This window comes from Melanerpes formicivorus, unplaced genomic scaffold (assembly GCF_026170545.1).
Source record: "Melanerpes formicivorus ecotype bairdi unplaced genomic scaffold, bMelFor1.0.p_v2 SCAF_5, whole genome shotgun sequence".
Taxonomy (NCBI): Eukaryota; Metazoa; Chordata; class Aves; order Piciformes; family Picidae; genus Melanerpes; species Melanerpes formicivorus.
Genome location: NW_027142357.1, coordinates 36,702,228 through 36,724,723, shown reverse-complemented (window position 1 = coordinate 36,724,723; position 22,496 = coordinate 36,702,228). Strand labels below are relative to the sequence as shown.

At 47.7% G+C, this 22,496-nt stretch overlaps 1 protein-coding gene across 6 annotated transcripts in view; it reads left to right on the top strand.

The window, feature by feature from the left end:
- The window catches only part of TANC1 (tetratricopeptide repeat, ankyrin repeat and coiled-coil containing 1), a 91,701-nt gene that overhangs the window by 63,907 nt on the left and 5,298 nt on the right, over positions 1-22,496 (top strand). For all 6 annotated transcript variants that reach the window (XM_068139177.1, XM_068139181.1, XM_068139179.1 and 3 more), the window contains 14 exons: positions 645-799; positions 2,962-3,193; positions 5,661-5,827; positions 6,237-6,844; positions 8,924-9,032; positions 9,244-9,366; positions 11,049-11,285; positions 11,856-12,044; positions 16,661-16,739; positions 19,448-19,581; positions 20,083-20,206; positions 20,324-20,499; positions 21,242-21,374; positions 22,194-22,285. In XM_068139177.1, the coding sequence (XP_067995278.1) occupies positions 645-799; positions 2,962-3,193; positions 5,661-5,827; positions 6,237-6,844; positions 8,924-9,032; positions 9,244-9,366; positions 11,049-11,285; positions 11,856-12,044; positions 16,661-16,739; positions 19,448-19,581; positions 20,083-20,206; positions 20,324-20,499; positions 21,242-21,374; positions 22,194-22,285 (2,558 nt within the window). The remainder of the gene's footprint in view (positions 1-644; positions 800-2,961; positions 3,194-5,660; positions 5,828-6,236; positions 6,845-8,923; positions 9,033-9,243; positions 9,367-11,048; positions 11,286-11,855; positions 12,045-16,660; positions 16,740-19,447; positions 19,582-20,082; positions 20,207-20,323; positions 20,500-21,241; positions 21,375-22,193; positions 22,286-22,496) is intronic.

Sequence of the window (22,496 nt, the reverse complement as noted above, 5' to 3'; positions counted from 1 at the left end):
ACTGAAGAACTTATTCCTAAGGTCCAGTCTAACCCTTTTCTCCCTCAGCTTCAAACTGTTCCCCTGTGTCCTGTTGCTGGACACCTTTAATGAAAAGTCCCTCTGCAGCCTTCCTGTAGGATCCCTTCATGTATTGGAACGCACCTATGAGGTCCCCCAGAGAGTCTTTGTTGCTGCTGTTTCCCCTGCTGACACTTCTATTATTGTTGTTGTTAGTATTTATTATTATTACTCTTTTTATTGGGTTTATTAGTGGTGTTGTGGTTAATATTTATTTATTAATCATTATTATCACTATTTTTATTGATTTGATTATTGTTGTTGTTGTTGTTTCCCAAGAGTTCAGGCATATAATAACTAAGCCATCACATACATCATTATCCTAAGGAAATTTCACTTCAGCCTGATTTTGCTTTCAGTAACTCTGTAGGTTTTGATCTAAAAGTCAGTTGAACTGCTTAGAAATTGTATAGTGACAAATATGTGCCTTTATTTATCAGACTAGTTGCAGGCTTCTTCTCATATCCTGTTGTTCAGTTTTAATTTGTACTCTGGCAGTAAAGATACTCCATGAAGTTTTCCTATAAAGCAACCTGCTGCCAGCAAGTTTAGGCTCTTTTGTGTTTGTTGTCTTTGAAATGTAGGTGGTGACTCCTGCCAGGAGATTCCCTTAAGCCACTTGCCCTCATCTGCTCCTCCAGCAAGTGGTACCAGCACAATGAGGACTCTGAGTTGTCCTGGGGCTCCTGAATACCCAACTCAGATTCTGGGTGATTCTGTCCGACGCCTCGCCTCAAAGGTGAGCTTTCACTTCCCAAGAGATTCTCAGTGTGTTAGAAAACCTCTAGCCTGGGGGGGGTGGCATCTGCTTTGCAGGGCTTCCTGACCAGGCTAGTGGTCACTAGTGGGAGGAGAGGTGGCAACCATGGACACTTCTAGAAGGTGTGTCTGTTTCATGACTGGTGAAACCAGTTTCCTGTCTCTTCTGCCTCTCAGGTTATTACTTGAATCCTGCTTGGTCATAGGAAAAGTTGCATAAAAAAATGTCACATCTACTTTCTGTTTGTACAGGAGGTCATAGAATCAATAAGGTTGGAAAAGACCTCAAAGATCATCAAGTCCAACCTTTCACCCAAGACCTCGTGACTACTAGACCATGGCACCAAGTGCCACGTCACTTGCAGAAGGGGCTTCTGTAGGTAGATGCTCCCTCAGTGTACCTTCCAAAAGCAGCATTCTGGGAAAAAGTGAACATAAGATGTTTGGCCTCTGTATAATCCATTTACATTCTATGACACAGGCTGAGTCTGAGTGCAGTCCTTCCATTTTCCATACTCTGAGGGTCTAAAGGAAGCAATTAAAAGTAATTTCTGCATTAGATTGTTATGATGGTTTTCATGTCTTTGCCTAAGTAGTAAAAAACACTTAATGTCCTACTTGCACACTACATGCAAACAGCTGTGAAGAAAACTGGAGGTCATTGTTGACACAAAACTGGGTGGAGTGGCTGACACGCCTGAAGGCTGTGCTGCCATTCAGTGAGACTTAGGCTGGAGAGTTGGGCAGGCAGAGATTGAATGAAGCTCAACAAGGGCAGGTGTAGAGTCTTGCACCTGGGAAAGAACAACCCCATGGATCAGTATAGGTTGGAGAGCAGTGAAGAGGAAAAGAACCTGGGGATGGTCCTAGTGGATGGAAGGATGACCATGAACCAGCAATGTGCTCTTGTGGCCAAGAAGGCCAATGCCATTCTGGGGTGGAACAGAAGGGCTGTGGCTATTAGCTAGACAGAGATTCTCCTGCCTCTCAACTCTGCCCTGGTGAGGCTGCATCTGGAATATTGTGTGCAGTTCTGGGTGCCTCAGTTCAAGAAGAACCTCAGTGAACTGCTTCAAAGAGTCCAGTGCAGAGCCACAAAAATGATGAAGGGAGTGGAACATCTTCCTTACAAGGAGAGACTGAGGGAGCTGGGACTCTTCAGCTTGGAGAAGAGGAGACTGAGAGGTGACCTCACTAATGTTTATAAATATGTAAAGGATGAGTGCCAAGAAGATGGAGCCAGGCTCTGCTGGGTGATGAGCAATGATAGGACCAGGGGCAGTGGGTGGAAGTTCCATGGAAACAGGAGACATTTTTTTTTCCCTGTGAGGGTGACAGAACACTGGAACAGGCTGCCCAGGGCGTTGTGGAGTCTCCTTCTCTGGGGGTATTCAAGACCTGCCTGGATGAATTCCTGTGTGATCTGCTCTGACAGGGGGGGGTGGACTGGATGATCTTTCAAGGTCCCTTCCAGCCCCTAACATTCTGTGATTCTGTGATTTATATTGTTTGGAAACCACATTATGGAAGTCAGTGAAGTGCAAACTTTATTTACTGGGAGCACCATGTTTTCCTTCAGGGTTGTTTGGGTTTTCCCCACAGAAATCTGGCCTATGTTATGTTCTGGGTTTAAGTAATAAACACTTACTAGTCAGGATAAAGCAAATTGTTGTCTTCCTCTGTTTGCTGTATAAGGGTGTCTTTATTGGCTGTCTGTCATTTACTTCTGCCTGATGATGATCAAATTAGTCCTTGGGTGGTGATGATCAGATTAGTCCCTGGGTGATTACAGCACAGTTAAATCCCAGCTATTGGGTTGCTTAGTTGGAGCTCAACTTAGCTGTTTACTCACTGTATCCAGATAGCCTGAGCTCACATGACTCTGTTTTCATGCCAGAGTCTGACATTTTGATTTCTTTTCCTCTTTGCATGCCCTACAAGGTCAGAATCAGTTTCATTGTCTTCCTTTCTGTGTCTCTGACAGAGGCCCTCGGAGACCAGCCTGGGGGTTAGATAATTATTCTAACACTGAGAAATGTCCTGTAGCTGCAGGAGAAACAGTTTGATGCAGTTAGACTAAGTAGTGCCCAGCAGGGACACTGAAGGGTGCCACTTGTGTTGTGTTTGTCCCACACTCTGCAGGTGGTTGCTTACCACTACTGCCAGGCTGACAACACCTACACCTGCCTGGTGCCGGAGTTCGTGCACAGCGTGGCCGCTCTGCTCTGCCGCTCCAGCCAGCTGACAGCCTACAGAGACCTCCTGATCAGAGAGCCTCACCTGCAGAGCATGCTCAGCCTCAGGTCCTGTGTGCAGGACCCAGCAGCAGCTTTCAGAAGGGGGGTGCTGGAACCACTTGTGAACCTCAGGAAAGGTAGGCTGAGCAGGAAGTGACTTGGAATCTAAACTGTATTCAAAGTGGGGATTTGGGGGGGGGGGGGGGGGGAGAACTAAGAATGTGTGTTTCCATGCTCTGAGGCAAGAAGCTCAACAGGAGCTCTCAGTGTGCACTTGCAGCCCGCAAAGCCAATCAGATCCTGGCCTGCATCAGGAGAAGTGTGGCCAGCAGGGCAAGGGAGGTGATTCTCCCCCTCTACTCAGCTCTGCTGAGACCCCACCTGGAGTACTGCGTCCAGTTCTGGAGCCCCTATTACAAGAGGGATGTGGAGGTGCTGGAAGGTGTCCAGAGAAGGGCCAGGAGGATGAGCAGAGGGCTGGAGCACCTCTCCTATGAGGACAGACTGAAGGAGTTGGGGCTGTTCAGTCTGCAGAAGAGAAGGCTCTGAGGTGACCTAATTGTGGCCTTCCAGGATCTGAAGGGGGCCTACAGGAAGGCTGAGGAGGGACTGCTCAGGATCTCAGGTAGTGATAGGACTAGGGGGAATGGAATGAAGCTGGAGGTGGGGAGATTCAGGCTAGATGTGAGGAGGAAGTTCTTCACCATGAGAGTCGTGAAGCCCTGGAATGGGTTGTCCAGGGAGGTGGTTGAGGCCCCGTCCCTGGGGGTGTTTAAGAGCAGGCTGGCTGAGGCTCTGGGCAGCCTGATCTAGTGTGGGGTGTCCCTGTCCATGGCAGGGGGGTTGGAACTAGATGATCCTTGTGGTCCTTTCCAACCCTGAATGATGCTGTGATACTATGATACTATGAAGCAAGTAGAACATGCCTGGAGAAAGGGATTCCTTAAATGAGGTAGCTGTTTGTAGCAATTACATGCAGGTTTTGAACAGTTGTTTCTCATGTTTTAAAGTAAAATCCTATGAATCTTAGTGAAGGTCATGGAAACTTCACACATTTATTTTTCTGCCTAAAAAGCCCAAAGATAGCTTTGCAGCTTGCAGTGAAGGCCAGAGGGTTGGCAGGAAAGGTTGGTGTTTGCAGATGCTGTGTTGAGTTTTGCCACACTTCCTCAGTGTGCCATTTTCTGTGTCTGTGCCTGAACGCCTGCAAAGCAGATGAGGCTTTTGCTTGCTTCTGAAATGGATACAGCAGTTTGTCAAGAAAGCAGGTGGCAGGATGAGTTCCCTCCTGTAGAAAACCCCAGCAACCCCCTGCCATCTCTCCTTCTAAGGAGGATGTTCCACTTCCTTAATTTCTATGGCTCTGCACTGGACTCTTTCAAGCAGTTCCCTGAGGTCCTTCCTGAACTGAGGGAACAATATTCCAGATGCAGCCTCACCAGGGCAGAGTGGAGGGGCAGGAGAACTGAGTCTGAATGCAGTCCTTCCATTTTTCCATGCTCTGAGGGTCTAAAGGAAGCAATTAAAAGTAATTTTTGCATTAGATTGTTATGATAAGCTTTTCATTTCTTTGCCTAAGCAGCAAAACCACTCAGTGCCTCAGTTGCACACTGTGCAAACAGCTGTGAAGAAAACTGGAGGGCATTGTTGCTGGTGACACAAAACTGGGTGGAGTGGCTGACACACCTGAAGGCTGTGCTGCCATTCAGTGAGACTTAGGCTGGAGAGTTGGGCAGGGAGGAATTGGATAAAGCTCAACAAGGGCAAGTCTTGCACCTGAGAAGGAACAACCCCATGGTGCAGAGCCTGTGCCATTCCTTTGCAAACTAGTTTGCAGTTATTACATAGAATAAACCAGGTTGGAAGAGACCTTCAAGATCATCGTGTCCAGCCCATCAACCAATCCAGCCCACCTAAACAACTAACCCATGGCACCAAGCACCCCATCAAGTCTCCTCCTGAACACCTCCAGTGATGGTGACTCCACCACCTCCCTGGGCAGCCCATTCCAATGGGCAATCACTCTCTCTGTATAGAACTTCTTCCTGACATCCAACCTAAACCTCCCCTGGTGCAGCCTGAGGCTGTGTCCTCTTGTTCTTGAACTTTGTTGGCAGTCCCCAAAATTCCTGTGAAATCCCCTGGCAAGTCTCATGTTAACCCCTGGGATTTTCATCCTTAAAGGGGTGTTCAAAATGAGTGTTGCTGGTTGCCCAAGCTGTTGCAAAAAGAACCTCTTCTCCTCAGCACTGAAAGTGCAAACCAGTGCCTTTGATATTTGCAAACTGTACACTTATTTTTTGTTTGGTAGCTCCAAGAAAGGAGCTCTTTATAAATCAGTTGTGAAATAGATCCATCACAACAGGGCAGTGAAAACCCCCCAGCTGTGATTGCTTCCACTTCTTTCACTTCATGGCACTGTTGTTTTATATCTCCTGATGTTGCTTTGACTCTCCTAAGTAATGCTTAATGCCGTAAGGTGGATTGCTGTGCATAGAAAGATGTTTTTAATCTCTTGGTGTTCCAAACCTGGGGAGAAAAAAATGTGTCATTTAACAGGAGAATTGGCATTCATGCTTTCCTCTCCTATTTTTGCCATTTCAGAGCAGAAAATTCCTGAGGAGGATTACATCATTTTGATAGATGGTTTAAATGATGCTGAGTTTCATAAACCTGATTATGGGGACACGCTTTCTTCGTTTCTGACAAATATCATCTGTAAGTTTCCTCCCTGGCTGAAGCTGATTGTGACTGTAAGAACCAACTTCCAGGTAAAAACACCCTTTTAACTTTTCTCTTCCCCTCAAAGACTAAGGGATTTTTTGGACAAACACTGGGTATGGAGGAATTCCAAGTAAAGCCTCTTGGGGTTTTTTTCCCTCCCTTCCTTTGTTGTTGCATGTTTATTTGCAGTGCACAAGTGTGATACCTGAAGGCTGTTTCTGTTGTGAATCACTTTGAGTATGATAGTGGAATCAATAATACAAGAAGTGGTGAAATCAGGCTGTGTTTCCTTGACCTTCAGGAGTGAAGTGGGCCAAGGAATTACTTTTTAACCTCTCTGGTACTCATTGCAGAAGAGAAACGCAGCAAAGATGCATTGTTGAGTTTTTGCTGCTGGACTACTCTAATGCCTGTGTGGTTTGTTTCCTCTTTTTTTCCTACCTCTTCCCTTCACAGGAAATAGTAACTTCCCTGCCCTTTGTCACAATATCCTTGGACAATTTTCCAGATAACAAAGAAATTCATGAGGACTTGAATGCTTATATTCAGCACAGAATTAACCACAGCCAGGAGATTCTGAACAACATATCTTTAAATGGAAAAGCTGATGCATCTATTATTGGGAAAGTGAGTAACCACCTGATCACGAGAAGCCTGGGCTCCTACCTCTACCTGAAACTCACTCTGGATCTTTTCCAAAAGGGTCACTTAGTAATCAAAAGTGCAAGCTACAAGGTTGTTCCAGTGTCTCTCTCAGAACTGTACTTGCTGCAGTGCAATATGAAGTTCATGACCAACTCCGCCTTTGAGCGAGCCCTGCCAATATTGAACGTGGCGCTGGCGTCCCTGCATCCCATGACAGATGAGCAGATCTTCCAAGCTATCAATGCAGGCCAGATCAATGGTGAGCAGAAATGGGAAGACTTCAGCCAAAGGATGGAAGCCCTCTCCTGTTTCCTGATCAAAAGACGTGACAAAACGCGCATGTTCTGCCACCCTTCCTTCAGGGAGTGGCTGGTTTGGAGAGCAGAGGGGGAGAATACTGACTTCTTGTGTGAGCCAAGGTGAGTAGGACCTGTGGCACAGCATGGCCAGAGAATCAGAGAACCATAGAATGGCTGAGGTTGGAAGGGACCTGAGGTCATCACCTCCAACCTTCCCTCCTCTCAACTAGACTCAGAAGCTCAAGGCTGCATTCAGCTTGGCCTGGTTTACTCCATTCCATTCCATTCCATTCCATTCCATTCCATTCCATTCCATTCCATTCCATTCCATCCCATCCCATCCCATCCCATCCCATCCCATCCCATTCCATTCCATTATGCAGATTTGCCTGTGACTTTCCTACCTTCCTGGAGACATGAGGGTACTAGGTTATTAATAGAGCAAAATTGGTGAGAATGACATGCAGCAGCACCTTGTCTGTTCAGAGCACAGGAATAGAAAGAACAGATTGTTTGGGCTCTTTTAGACATAAAAACACCAAAGCATTTCATTCTATAATTATATCCTGATGGCACAGCTTCAGTTTGTTCCATCTCACCTTTGACTTAGCATGAATTAGTTAGCTGGGAGACGGCAAAGCTGTTGGTGCACACTCTCCCAGCCTGCATCTTCCATTTGTTCCATGCTCCTCAGGGTTTTAGTTGTTTGGGTTATTTTTAACAAAATAATAAACAATTCTGCCATTTAAAATTGTCACCAACCCAGAACCTCTGTGTGTTGGAGTGGATGGAACAAAGGTGGCAGTGCCAGGGTTGCAGGGTGTTCAGCCCCACCATTCTTCACCTTGCCAGCTGCACGCTGGACAGACCCATTACGTTCCTGGAGTGGGGCTGCCTGCTCTGCTGGGAGGTGGAGCACTGCCCACTCTGGCTTAGAGCTGCCCTCCTTGGAAAGCTCTGCTCAGAAGTTTCTGAAGATGGGGTGAGAAGGGCCCTGCAAATTCACCCTCCAGATAAATAGTCTAAGTGGCATATGGTTAGTTGTCCAGTTCCACTGCTAAGGAAAGCATTCTGCCCTTGTGCTCAGCACTGGTTAGGCCCATATGGAGGACTGTGTCCAGTTCTGAGCCCCTCAGTTCAATAAAGATGTTTTGTTGCTCAAACATGTCCAGGGAAGGGCAACAAAGCTGGGGAGGGGTTTGGAGCACAGCCCTGTGAGGAGAGGCTGAGGGAGCTGGGCTTGCTTAGCCTGGAGAAGAGGAGGCTCAGGGGAGACCTTATTGCTCTCTGCAACTCCCTGAAGGGAGGTTGTAGCCAGGTGGGGGTTGGTCTCTTCTCCCAGGCACCCAGCACCAGAACAAGAGGACACAGTCTCAAGCTGTGCAGGGGAAGTTTAGGCTTGATCTTAGAAAGAAGTTCTTCCCAGAAAGAGAGGTTTGCCAATGGGATGGGCTGCCCAGGGAGGTGGTGGGCTTGATGTCCCTGGAGGTGTTTAAGAAGAGACCGGATGAGGCACTCAGTGCCATGGTCTAGTTGCTTAGTTAGGATTGGGTGATCAGTTGAACTTGATGATCTTGGAGGTCTCTTCCAGCCTGGCTGATTCTGTGATTCTGTGTGGTGACCTTGTTTTCTCAGGCTTCTGCCATTCCCACTGTTTCCTAGAGCACTGACCACCAGCTAATGTAGATGGTCAATTACTAAATAGACATTTTATCTCACATTTCAAAGGAATTCACAGCACCATAGGATTGTGTAGGCTGGAAAAGATCTGTAAGGTCAAGTCCAGGTATTAACCCAGCACTGCCCAGATTCAGACCTTCTGAAAGGACTGGGTTTTTCCTGAGGAAAAAAACCTGCAGTTCCTTACAGGGAGATGGAACAAGACAGGAGGGGAGCAGTGTGCACATCAGTGTCCTAGGCTGCACTGTTTCTGACATGGGCCTCCTAGGAGGTGACAGGAGAGAAGTGTTGGGAGTGTGTCTCAACTTGAAAATTTGCCTTTTTTTGTTGTTTTTTGCATCATTTGGCTGGGGAAGAAGCTTTGTTTGGATGGCATGGCAAGTGCCAGAAGTCTGCCAGAGGAAGCTGAGCTATTGTGACAGGCGTGCAGCTGTCACAATGTAAAATGCAAGTACAATGTAAAGAGCCATAGTGAGAGGACAGTTCTAAAAGCAGTTCTCTCCCCATCCTTTCTGCTAGGAACGGGCACTCTCTGCTGGCTTTCATGTTTTCTCGACAAGAGGGGAAGTTAAACCGCCAGCAGACGATGGAGCTTGGTCACCACATCCTTAAAGCTCACATTTTCAAGGTAAACCCTTACAGTTTGATAGCTTTTATGACCTGTTCACCTGACTGCATCTTAGGGGGTCTCCTCTGAGTTGCTTTATTTAGTACTTTGTTAGAAGCTTATGTTAGTGCTGACAAACAGGACTGTTGTTTCTCTTTCTACTGCTGAGGTGTAGCTGTCAATTGCATTTCTAGTCCTACAGAGAGATTTCCTCTCTTATCATTCCTGTTAGGGTCTCAGTAAAAGGACTGGGATTTCTTCCAGTCATCTTCAAGCCCTGTGGATTGGCTACAGTACTGATGGACTGTCTGCAGCCCTTGCTTCTCTGAGAAACATCTACACCCCCAATGTGAAGGTAAGGGAATAAGCATCATGTGCCACTGCTGCTGGGACTCTGGTGGTGAATATTGAAATCACTATTATAGTATCATAGTATCAGTCAGGGTTGCAAGGGACCACAAGGATCATCTAGTTCCAACACCCCTGCCATGGGCAGGGACACCCCACACTACATCAGGCTGCCCAGAGCCTCATCCAGCCTGGGCTTAAACACCTCCAGGGACGGGGTCCCAACCACCTCCCTGGACAACCCATTCCAGGGCTTCACCACTCTCATGGTGAAGAACCTCCTCCTCACATCCAGCCTGAATCTCCCCACCCCAGCTTCATTCCATTCCCCCTAGTCCTATCACTACCTGAGATCCTGAGCAGTCCCTCCCCAGCCTTCCTGTAGCCCCCTTCAGATCCTGGAAGGCCACAATGAGGTCACCTCAGAGCCTTCTCTTCTCCAGACTGAACAGCTCCTTCAGTCTGTCCTCATAAGGAGAGGTGCTCCAGCCCTCTGCTCATCCTCATGGCCCTTCTCTGGACACCTTCCAGCACCTCCACATCCCTCTTGTAGTAGGGGCTCCAGAACTGGACGCAGTACTCCAGGTGGGGTCTCACCAGAGCTGAGCAGAGGGGGAGGATCAGCCCTTAGAAGAAAAAAAAAGCCACCACTCTGCATCTGTAACTGAACTCCTTTGGAACAAGTCTTCCTGTGCCTTTTTTAGGCTGTTGTTAAATTCCACTTCAGTTTTCCTTGATAGTTTCCATGGAAAGCAGGGTTTCACCCTGGTGCTGAGGCACCCGTGCTCTGTAGCAGGGATCAGTGTGTGGATGCATCCTGAGGGGTCAGATGTGCCCCCTGGTTTGCTGGCCACACTTCAGCCATGTTTTCCTGTGTGGGCAAGTACCACAGATTCAATAAGGTTGGAAAAGACCTCAAAGATCATCAAGTCCAACCTGTCACCCAAGAGAACTATAAAAGGAGAAATACTGAGTGAAAGGATGAGGACAGAGTCTCAAGCTGTGCCAGGGGAAGTTTAGGCTCGAGGTGAGGAGAAAGTTCTTCACAGAGAGAGTTTACTCACCGTTGGAATGTGCTGCCCAGGGAGGTGGTGGAGTCACCATCCCTGGAGGTGTTCAAGAGGGGATTGGACGTGGCACTTGGTGCCATGGTTTAGTAGTCATGAGGTGTTGGGGGACAGGTTGGACTTGATGATCTTTGAGGTCTCTTCCAACCTTATTGATTCTATGATGTAAAAAGCCAGATCTTTGCTCTGTTATTGGAGTCACTGGATTGTGGATAGGAAAATCCAAAGGGGACAGCTGCAATTCTAGCCAGCTGCTAAGCCTTTGATTGGCAATCTGTGTGCACTTGCACACACACTCACACCCAGGCTCTGATAACTTTTGTCAGATTGCTTTCTGTGCAGTCTGGTTCTTTATTGATAGAATCAGTTGGAGAGTAGTTGCAAGTCACAGGGATGAAATTGTGGTGAGAAAGTAGAGAGCCTCAGGGAAGAGGTGAGTAGAGAGATCAGTAATGCAATAATCTGTTTGCTAACAGATGATTTTAAACTTTCATGGTGCTATATATGAGATAAAACCCAACATCAGCATTAGGTAGGGACATGTGGATACCTGAATCAGGATGTCAAGTCTCTTGATCAGACAAAACTGAGGAGCAATTGTTCTGCTTCAATTCAATTTTAGGTGAGCCGGCTGCTGATCCTGGCGGGAGCAAATGTGAATTACAGGACTGAAGTCCTGAATAATGCTCCAGTGCTGTGTGTTCAGGCACACCTCGGACATGAAGAAGTGGTCACTCTTCTGCTGGAATTTGGAGCTGCTGTTGATGGGACTTCAGAGAATGGGATGACAGCACTTAGCTACGCAGCCGCCGCGGGCCACATGAACATAGTTTCACTGCTGTGCAAAAGAGGTGCAAAGGTAAGCAGGTGCACAAGGACTGCCAAAAAATCATGCAGAGGCCTAGGGAAGATGTTGTTGATGCACAATTCACACACATGGTCTCAGGGCAGGGCAGTGGGGGAACATCCACGCTGACTTCCATGAAGCATTTTCTACCTAGCCCATCCAGGCAGTTCAGGTCTACCTCACTGTGCACTTAGTCAGCTTGTCCATGACTGTGTCATGGGAGACAGTGTCAGAAGCCTTACTGAAATCAAAGTAGACAGCATCCACTGCTCTCCCCTCATACACCAAGCCAGGTATTGATGGCTGTCAGTTTTGTCAACTGTGATTTCCCCTTGGTAAATCCATGTTGACCACTCCCAATCACCCTCCTGTCCTTCATATGTTTGGAAATGGTTTCCAGGGTTAGTTCTTCCCTCACCTTCCCAGCAGCTTTGGTGAGGCTGTTTGGTTTGTAATTCCCCAGATCTTCCTTCTTGCCCTTCCTGATGATAGGATTGACGGTTGTTCTCTTGCAGTGCTTCTCCTCTCCATGGCCTTTCACTGGACTCTCTAACTCTGAACATGATTTTTCCTTCAATGCAGGCTGACTATGTGGACAAGAAAGGCCAGTGTGCATTGGTCCATAGTGCTTTGAGAGGACATTGTGACATCCTGGAGTACTTGCTCAATGTTGCTTGGACAGCTGCTTCTTCCCAAGAACAAAATTCACTAAGAAAAAGCCAGGCCCTGCAGCAAGCTCTAACAGCAGCTTCCAGCATGGGACACTGCCAGGTAGGTTGGGTAGCTCAGGTGTTGTGTTTGAATTCATGAGAATTGTACAGCACTGCTTGCAGCTGTTTTTAAAAAGAGGGTTGAAAAGCAGAACTGTTGAAACTTAAGATGCTAGGAGGAGTTTGCATTCTTAGCAGCTGGTTTAAATTAGCTACCATTAATTACCCAATAATGATATAATGTGTAATTTTCTGTCTACCTTGTGCCCTGTGTTTTTGGAAGCTGACTTAAATCTGTCCTGACCTCAGTGCCAGGCAAGATCATGGAACAGGTCCCCTTGAGTGCAATCACACAGCACTTACAGGATGGCCAAGGGATCAGGCCCAGCCAGCATGGATTTAGGAAGGGCAGGTCCTACCTGACCAACCTGATCTCCTTCTATGCCCAGGTGACTGCCTGGTGGATGTGGGGAGGCCTGTGGATGTAGTTTACCTGGACCTCAGCAAGGCCTTTGACACTGTCCCCCACAGCAAACTGCTGGCCAAGCTGTCAGCCCCTGGCTTGGACAGCAGCACTCTGAGCTGGGTTAGGAACTGGCTGGAGGGCCGAGCCCAGAGAGTGGTGGTGAATGGTGTCACATCCAGCTGGCGGCCAGTCAGTAGTGGAGTCCCCCAGGGATCAGTGCTGGGCCCCATCCTCTTTAACATCTTTATTGATGATCTGGATGAGGGCATTGAGTCCATCATCAGTAAATTTGCAGATGACACCAAGCTGGGGACAGGAGTTGATCTGCTGGAGGGTAGAGAGGCTCTGCAGAGGGACCTCGACAGGCTGGACAGATGGGCAGAGTCCATGGGCAGGAGATTGAACACATCCAAGTGCCAGGTTCTACACATTGGCCACAACAGCCCCATGCAGTGCTACAGGCTGGGGTCAGTGTGGCTGAGAGCAGCCAGGCAGAGAGGGACCTGGGGGTACTGGTTGATAGTAGGCTGAATGTGAGCCAGCAGTGTGCCCAGGCAGCCAAGAGGGCCAATGGCATCCTGGCCTGCATCAGGAACAGTGTGGCCAGCAGGAGCAGGGAGGTCATTCTGCCCCTGTACACTGCGCTGGTTAGGCCACACCTTGAGTCCTGTGTCCAGTTCTGGGCCCCTCAGTTTAGGAAGGAGGTTGACTTGCTGGAACGAGTCCAGAGAAGAGCAACAAAGTAGGTGGAGGGGCTTCTAACACAAACCCTATGAGGAGAGGCTGAGGGAGCTGGGGTTGCTTAGCCTGGAGAGGAGGACACTCAGGGGTGACCTTATTGCTCTCTACAACTACCTGAAGGATGGTTGTAGACAGGCAGAGGTTGGTCTCTTCTCCCAGGCAGCCAGTACCAGAACAAGAGGACACAGTCTCAGGCTGCACCAGGGGAGGTTCAGGCTGGATGTTAGGAAGAAATTCTATACAGAGAGAGTGATTGCCCATTGGAATGGGCTGCCTGGGGAGGTGGTGGAGTCACCATCATTGGAGGTGTTCAGGAGGAGACTTGATGGGGTGCTTGGTGCCATGGGTTGATGATCTTTAAGGTCTCTTCCAACCTGGTCTGGTCTGGTCTGGTCTGGTCTATTCTATTCTATTCTATTCTATTCTATTCTATTCTATTCTATTCTATTCTATTCTATTCTATTCTATCCTAAATGGTGGTGATAATGATGTGCTGTATCAATGATCCACCCCAGTATGTGTTCTGCTTCAGCCTGAATTATTTTGTTGTCTGTAGTGTAACAAATTCTGTGCTGCACATGCTTGGCTTTTTAACCTGAAGCACTGTCAAGGTACAGACATCAGCTTGCTGCAGCCTGATGTCACCTAAGACTCAAGTGCTGGATTGTAGGCATGTCTGTGATGAGAAGAGTTACTCAGCATGGCAGTGTTACTCAGTGAAAGCAACACTAGAAGTAAATACAAGAAACACACAAGATGCTTTAGACAGTTAGGTAGTGCATGTCTCCTGTTGGGTGGGAAAATACCTCCAAACCTTGCTAGCAAAGTAATCAGTAAGAAGTGATACCTGAAGAAAGATGGCACGAGGCTGATGGGAGTTCCTCTGTAAGTATTGTAAGCAATGTGCCGAAAGTGGAAGCTTAACCAGCTCTCCAGCAGAACCATTTTGATAATTACTTCTTTTTAGGTCTATTTTTCATTGTTACAAGGTCAAGAACCTGATCTTTTAAGTTCTTTACATGATTCAGACATAGAAATGTCTGTGTACAGTTAATTGATGATGTGGTATGGAAGCCATCACTGTCACGTTTGAGCACTCCGAGCTGTGGTTAACTTTAGTTCATGGACAATGCCTTCACTCTCAGAAGAGTTCCTGGTTGCTATTCACTGACTAGATGGAAACTCCTGAATCACAGAATTGCAAGGGTTGGAAGGGACCTCAAGGATCAGCCAGTTCCAACCCCCCTGCCATGGCCAGGGACATCTCACACTACAGCAGGTTGCTCACAGCCACATCCAGCCTGGCTGCAAAAACCTCCAGGGATGAGGCTTCCACCACCTCCCTGGGCAACCTGTGCCAGTCTCTCACCACCCTCATGGGGAACAACTTCTTCCTAACATCCAATCTCAATCTACCCATTTCTAGTTTTGTTCCATTCCCCCCAGTCCTATCATTGCCTGACACCCTAAAAACCCCTCCCCAGCTTTCTTGGAGCCCCCTTCAGATACCAGAAGGCCACAATTAGGTCTCCTTGAAGCCTTCTCTTCTCCAGACTGAACAGCCCCAACTCCTTCAGTCTGTCCTCAGAGGAGAGCAGCTCCAGCCCTCTGCTCATCCTCATGGCCCTTCTCTGGACACCTTCCAGCACCTCCAGATCCTTCCTGTGCTAGGTGCTCCAGAACTGGACACAGCACACCAGGTGTGGTTTCACCAGGGTAGAGCAGAGGAGGAGAATCACCTCCCTTACCCTGCTGGCTCTGCTTCTCTTGCTGCAGCCCAGGCTCTGGTTGGCTTTCTGGGCTGCAAGTGCTCACTGCTGGCTCATGCTGAGCTTCTCAACTCCTTTTCTTCAGAGCTGCTCTGAATTAGTTCGCATCAACAATAAATACTTGCTCTTACCTGAAAATGTCCATCTTCTCCATTTGTAGGGCAGTAAGATGCTTGATTTATCTTAGCTAGGAAGAAAGGCCAGTGTGTCTCATGGATTTGGAATACATTATATTCTAGCATTTTGAGGTTGAGGTTTTTCCATACAATGTGTGCAGCACTTCTCATAAAGCCTAACACAAACTTTCTCCTTTCCTGCCACTTTCCCACAGCACCAGAAATTAAGTGTGCTTCTACTCCCCTGCTGCAGTCTCAGTGACAATGTTCTGTGTGGACCTGGTACTTAGTGGCATGGTTTAGTGTTGACCTTTCAGTGCTGGATCAAGGGTTGGACTGGATGATCTTTGAGGTCTCTTCCAACCAGATATATTCTGTGACTCTCCATTAGAAAAGTCTGTTTAAAGTAGCCTTTCAGGAGAGGTTTTAATTTAATAATCTCCTACTAGGAGCTGGTTACAGAACAGAGGTTTCCTTAACAAAATAAAAACACAGCAAAACTTAACTTCCAACTCATCTCAGTTTAACAATTAGCAGCTGACAAAGTCTGTTTAAAGCATTCTGTGGGGAAAGTTTGAAACCCAGGCTCTGGGTGGCCTGGTCTAATTGAGGGATCATAGTATCATAGTATCAGTCAGGGTTGGAAGGGACTACAAGGATCATCAAGTTCCAACCCCCCTGCCATGGGCAGGGACACCCCACACTAGATCAGCGTGGCCAGAGCTTCATCCAGCCTGGGCTTAAACACCTCCAGGGATGAGGCCTCAACCACCTCCAATGACAATCCATTCCAGGGCTTCACCACTCTCATGGGGAAGAGCTTCCTCCTCACCTCCAGCCTGAATCTCCCCACCTCCAGCTTCATTCCATTCCCCCTAGTCCTGTCACTACCTGAGATGCCCCTGCTTCCTGCAGGGGGGGTTGGACTAGATGACCCTCAGTGGTCCCTTCCAGCCAGGACCATTCTATTATTCTATGACACAGACAAAAGGAAAAAGCCAGGACTCACCAGCTAATGAGATGTATGTGGATGCTCTTTTTTTCCCCCACTCCTCTGTTTTAGATAAGATGGAATTTCCTCACTTCAACTGCAATGCTTTACTTTTACTTTTAGCATTGTTTGTCTTGATAATTCTGGTATCTGTAGGTCACAGAATCATAGAATTGTCAGGGTTGGAAGGGACCTCAAGGGTCAGCCAGTTCCAACCCCCCTGCCATGGGCAGGGACACCCCACACTAGGTCAGACTGCTCAGAGCCACATCCAGCCTGGCCTTCAAAACCTCCAGGGATGAGGCTTCCACCACCTCCCTGGGCAACCTGTGCCAGGTCACACTGGAGCTCACTGGATCATAATCATGCAAAACATCCTGAACCAATTAATTGAAAGGCACTGGGCTTGTTAAAAACTGCTTCCAACAGCATTCAGCCATCTACCAGGTCATACTACAAACCTTTCAGACCTTGCTGGAACTTGATTCATATGCATTGAGAGAAGCCCTCTCACTTACTTTAAATCTTTTACCCATTGCTGTGCCTTGTTACAGCAAATGGCTTTTGTGCCTCACTGCATCTCTGCTTTGACAGGTGGTTTGCTACATCTTGGCAATGGAGAAGGACCTTGACATAGACATCAATGAGACTGATGCCTTGTGGGGAGAAACAGGTATGGCCTTTCTCAGGGGTTCCATAACTCAGCTGTTCAGTCTAGAAGTAAGAGCTTTCAATACTGATTTCAGGGTTTTGTGTGGCTTGGGTTTTTGTTTGCTTGCTTGGGTTGGTTTTTTTATGATGGAAGTTTTGGGGAAACACCAAATTTTTCATAACAAAATACAGTTTATAGGTGTAAGGGTTTCTGACTGACTGAACCTACCTGTGTGTTGTACTGAAGAGTGATTTGATACTGGAATTGCTGTAAATCACTGACTCAAACTGAAAATTGTCTGTGGAAATAGAGTGCTGGGAGCTTCAGTACAGATTGTCTGTCTGAGAACTCATGTCTTTGTAGGAAGTGTGAGGTGATGGCCTCACTTTGTCTTCTGACACCTGGGTAAGGTTTAGAGAGTTGTGATCACAGGCTCATAGGATGTTAGGGATTGGAAGGGACCTCTGGAGATCCTTGAGTCCAACCCCTGTGCCAGAGCAGGAGCATAGAATCCAGCACAGCTCACACAGGAACACATCCAGATGGGGCTGGAAAGGCTCCAGAGAAGGAGACTGCACATCCTCTCTGGGTAGCCTGTTCCAGTGCTCTGTGACCCTCCCAGTGAAGAAGTTCCTCCTCATGTTGAGGTGGAACCTCCTGTGCTGGAGTTTCTATCCATTGCCCCTTGTCCTGTCACAGGGTGCGAGCAGAGCCTGTGCCCTCCCTCTGTGTTGCTGCTGTCCTGTGAGTTACACCTTGAGCCAAAATGCTGGCAGTGACAGAATCACAAGTGTAGAAGTTTGTGGACAGGACAGCTTGTTCTGCCTTTAATGGGAATTTCTCTAACTGGTATCTTCCAGCTGTTCAGAACTAAACAGCTGATGTAAGAGTGAAGCAGCAGGGAGTGAAGAGTGGCTAGAATGTTGTGTAAAAAAGAGACTCTGCTGCTTCCCGCAGTGTTGGGAAGTTCATCCACTTTCAGCATCTGCTGGAGTTTGTTTGAAAATGCTAAAAACCATAACAAATTCACTACTGGACTCACCTCTTACTGGAACACAGCCTTTCTTGGGTTGTGGAAAGTGAAGGGGTGAGTCTTTCCCCACTTCCTGCAGAAGCTACTGCACATGGCCCCACTTGCTACACGGTGTTAGCATCACTGACGCTTCCACACAAACAGCAAAAGCATCTGAATTTCAAGCTCCATTTCAAGCACACAATGAGTTGATGTAAACAAAATGGAAGAGGCGGGGGGGGAAAAATCAGGGTGGGGAAAATATTTTGTTGTCAAGCTTCAGTGAGCATCCTAGTGAAAAGCAGGGAGCGTAACCAGCTACAGGAGAAGGTGGCGAGTGGCACTGCTGCAAGGCTCTATGTTTAAACTTCAGCCTTCTGCTGCCAGGCAGAAGCACAAAGTATTGGTGCCAGATGTGGGGAGTTGTCCTGCTTTCTTACAAGCCAGATGCTGGGAACAAAAAGATGCAGGGATTTGTAGCTTTCAGAAGTCTAAAATAAAGATCACAGCAGTGGATTTATCACTGTGCTGTCCGGAGCTGATTGCTGCTGCGCTCTTGGGCAGCCTGCAAGGGGGTGTGCATGCAGCTGTGATGCTCTGGTGTTAGCAGCCAGGGCTCAGGAGATGCCTTCTGTCTGTGCAGGACTTGTAAGGTTACTGCATTTTAGCTGGATGTCCAGACAACATACACTGTTCAGCTGACAAGAGGTTTTTAAGGTGACCTAGGATGTTGATGTCTCTTGTGTACTGGGAAATGTACAATAATCCCCTGATGCCTGGAGCAAAGGTGAACACAGGGATTGCAGCTCTGGATTGATAACCTCCTGTGGTTTTCACCATGAAAAACTAGGGGAACAATTCTAACTGATGGACAGTGAAGCTAAATTCTCCAAGTGTTATGGCTTGAGACTGAGTGCCTTTGAAAACCATAAAGTTACAGACCTCCAGAGGCTAGATAGATACCAACTGCCTGCAGAGACCTGCTTCTTGCTATTACATCACTGCTAGGGATGGAGTAAACAGAGCTTCCTGACACTTGAGTTCCAGGCCTCTTGTTGAATCCCAGCACTGTTGCCATCTGCACCTTTGAGCAGGGCCTGATGGAAAGGGGTGAAGCTTTCTTGTCATGAAAAGGTGACTAATGATAAAGGACCTGCCTCAGGCTGGTGGGTTTATCCAAAACTTTCAAGAAGGTTCCTTCTAACCCAAAAGCTATGCATGTGATGCAGTGCCTTCTCCCAGGCAAACAGCACCAGAACAAGGGGACACAGTCTCAAGCTGCACCAGGGGAAGTTTAAGCTGGAGGTGAGGAGAAAGTTCTTCACTGGGAGAGTAATTCGTCATTGGAATGTGCTGCCCAGGGAGGTGGTGGAGTCACCATCCCTGGAGGTGTTCAAGAGGGGATTGGATGTGGCACTTGGTGCCATGGTCTTGTCATGAGGTCTGTGGTGACAGGTTGGACTTGATCTTTGAGGTCTCTTCCAACCGTGGTGATACTGTGATTACTTTGAGAGGCACCTTTTTGTTCAGCAGAGAATGTGTGTGGCTTATTGACTTGGCCTAACCTGATTGTGACTGAGGAGAGTGATGAAATTCTTACAGAGCAGCTGAGCTGAAACAAATGGGGGATTCAGTGAGACTCTTGGAACAATGTGCATGTGTCAGAAGATGTGGTAAGACAGCTAAGAGCTGCTGTTGATGAACGTGCTTTCTTTAGCCCTGACAGCTGCTGCAGGAAGAGGAAAGCTGGAGGTCTGCGAGTTCCTTCTGCAGCACGGAGCAGCCGTGACGAGAGCCAACAGGAGGGGGGTGCCTCCCCTCCTCTGTGCAGTACGGCAGGGGCACTGGCAGGTCTGGCACATCTCTGCCAACTAAAGGGATTCCTTTGGGGACTGGGCCTTGATTTCTCCTCTCTCTAGCCCTCTCATAACTCAGTGTACATTTCTCCTGTGCCTTTGCATCAGCTTCAAAGGGACCTATTCTGAAGCTCCCTTTTGAGGTTACTTGAAGAGATACAAGGGATTCGGAAGTACGTGGGCTGCATGACAACCTGAGGTGTGATAGACCTCAGTGGCAACACATGGGAGTTAAAACAGTCCCTAGGCCAAGAAGAGAGGCAATTTTAGATCCTCTGCTGCTCCTGTGTTAATGGGGAGAGAACCTTAGAGTCAGGAGCCTTCCTAGTGCTGGTCGCTCCACTCAGGAGAAGGCCCTGAACTGCCAGCAGCGCAGGCCTGAGCTGTGCAGGATTTCTCAAGGATTGCCAGAAACACCTTAGTGCTCTTCTCTGTGCTATTAGGGCTAAAATCTAAGCCTGCCAATCGATTTTTAAACTGCTGTTTTCTCTTTCAGATTGCTAAGCTTCTAGTGGAGCATGGGTCTGACGTGAACTTAAGTGACAAGCAAGGCCGAACTCCACTGATGGTGGCTTCTTGTGAAGGACATCTAAGCACTGTGGAATTCCTGCTGTCTCAAGGTAGAAAATAAAGAGTTGATTTAAAGAGCTGCACAGCTGTCCCAGAGAGCACAGCTGTGTCAGTGAGCTGATTGTCTCATTGAACAGGGCATAAGGAAGCTAATTTCCATTTTACAGGGGCAGCGATTTCGTCTTTGGACAAAGAAGGACTAACAGCTTTGAGCTGGGCCTGCCTGAAAGGGCACAGGGAGGTGGTTCAGTACTTAGTTGAGAAAGGTGCAACAACGGATCAGACAGACAAGAACGGACGGACGCCCCTGGACCTGGCAGCTTTCTATGGAGATGCTGATATTGTAAGTGGAGCTCACAGCAGCAAAGCAAAGCCTGGGCTGGATCTCCAAAATGCAAACCAAAGCTTAGAGAAAACCTTGCTGACTGAAATAGAGAGGGAAGGTGGGGAAGTGGCTGAGGTGCTGACACTGCTGGCATCTGGACTGCAGTGCCAGGGTTTCCTCAGGAAAGCATTTTAGTACCAAGGTAGTTCACAGAATCACGGAACTAACCAGGTTGGAAGAGAAGAGGCCTTTGAGATCATCAAGTCCAATTTATCACCCAACACCATCTAATCAATTAAATCATGGCACCAAGTGCCTCATCCAGTCTCTTTTTAAACACCTCCAGGGATGGTGACTCCATCCCCTCCCTGGGCAGCACATTCCAATCACTCTTTCTGGGAAGAATTTCTTCCTCACCTCCAGCCTAAACCTCCCCTGGCACAGCTTGAGACTGTGTCCTCTTGTTGTGACAAAGCCCAGCATGTTCTTTTACAGGCTGCTGTTGTACAGAGCAGATGAAATGCAGAAAGCTTTTGCTTCTCCATCAGAAGGCAGCATTGCTTGGCTCTGATGGGTACTGCATGTGTTTTGCATGACTGGAGAGGAGCTGTTGGAAATCCTTCCCCCTGTGAAGGTGGCACTGAACACATCAGGATGCGTACTCGGTGTATTTCAAGGATAAGTGGTAGCTTGCACATTTTGCTGGTCTGCCTCTCCTATCAAAAACATCATTGCAGGCCTGTGTTGTTTCTCCTCCCAGGTGCAGTACTTGGTGGAGAAAGGAGCAATGATTGAGCACGTGGACCACAGTGGCATGCGGCCGCTGGACAGAGCTATTGGCTGTCGCAACACGGCGGTGGTGGTGATGCTGCTGAGAAAGGGAGCCAAGCTAGGTGAGTGGAACCACCTCCTGCTCGAGAGGAACAGCCAGGTGTCTGCTCTGCCAGAGGGCTGTTGGTGGTGTAACGTGGATTAAACAAGCAACTGTGGAAATACACATGGGGGCTGCAGGATGTGCAGGTGCCTGCTTGGGAGAAATCATCCCTCTCTTGTAAAGGCAGGCACTGAAGGCTCACTTCAGAAGAGAGGCAATGCAACTGATTGCTTCTGTTCCTCTCTCTGATGTGTGCTGAGGAGGAGGCTACAGGAGACAGTCTTTATCTACTTTATCACAATATACTTGGAACAAGAAACTTGATTACTAGTGATACTTCTCACACTGTTAGTGATTTAGATTTCAGAGTGTTAGCTTGAGTAACATCCTTTTATTAAGTCACAGCATTTGTGCAGTTTTGCAAGGGGTGGGCAAAAAAAACCCCAACCTGTGTCCAAGTCATGTCATATCAGTAGGCAGGTAGGTGGTGCAGCTGTGTACATGATAATTGCTGCATCCCTAAGAGCTTTAAATCCTCATTTACTGTCATAAGTATGACCAAATACAGGGCCTTCCTTAGGCCTGACCTTTACTGTGACTTTCATACTGTCCTGTAGTCCAGGAGTGAAATGAGTTGGACTGTTTCAATCCCTGGCTGCTTCTTTGTGGGGAGGCAGGGGGCAGGTATGGACATATAAATTTATCTATGATGCAGCTCTGTTTGCACACACTGACCATCAGAGTTGCAGGCAGGTAGGATTAGGATTTCTGGTGTGAGTAGGTATCAGAGACACACTTTCTTCCCTTTTATCAGAGATCCTTAAAATTTAACTTGCAGGAAATGCAGCATGGGCAATGGCCACCTCAAAACCTGATATTCTCCTTATTCTGCTACAGAAACTGATGGAAGAAGGAAATATTCTGTACAAAGTAGGTAAATTATTTCTTTTATGACAGCAGAGTATTTGTAATGGACTTCTGTCTGAAGGGAGATCTTTGCACTTCCTTTCCTGTTAAAGCACGATGTGCACTTGCACATCCTCTCATGTGGGGAATGAGACCCTGAAATCTTGAGAGCCCTGGGAAAGAAACACTGAAACCTCCTGTGTAAAATGAATGAAAGACTGAAGATGGACAAGTG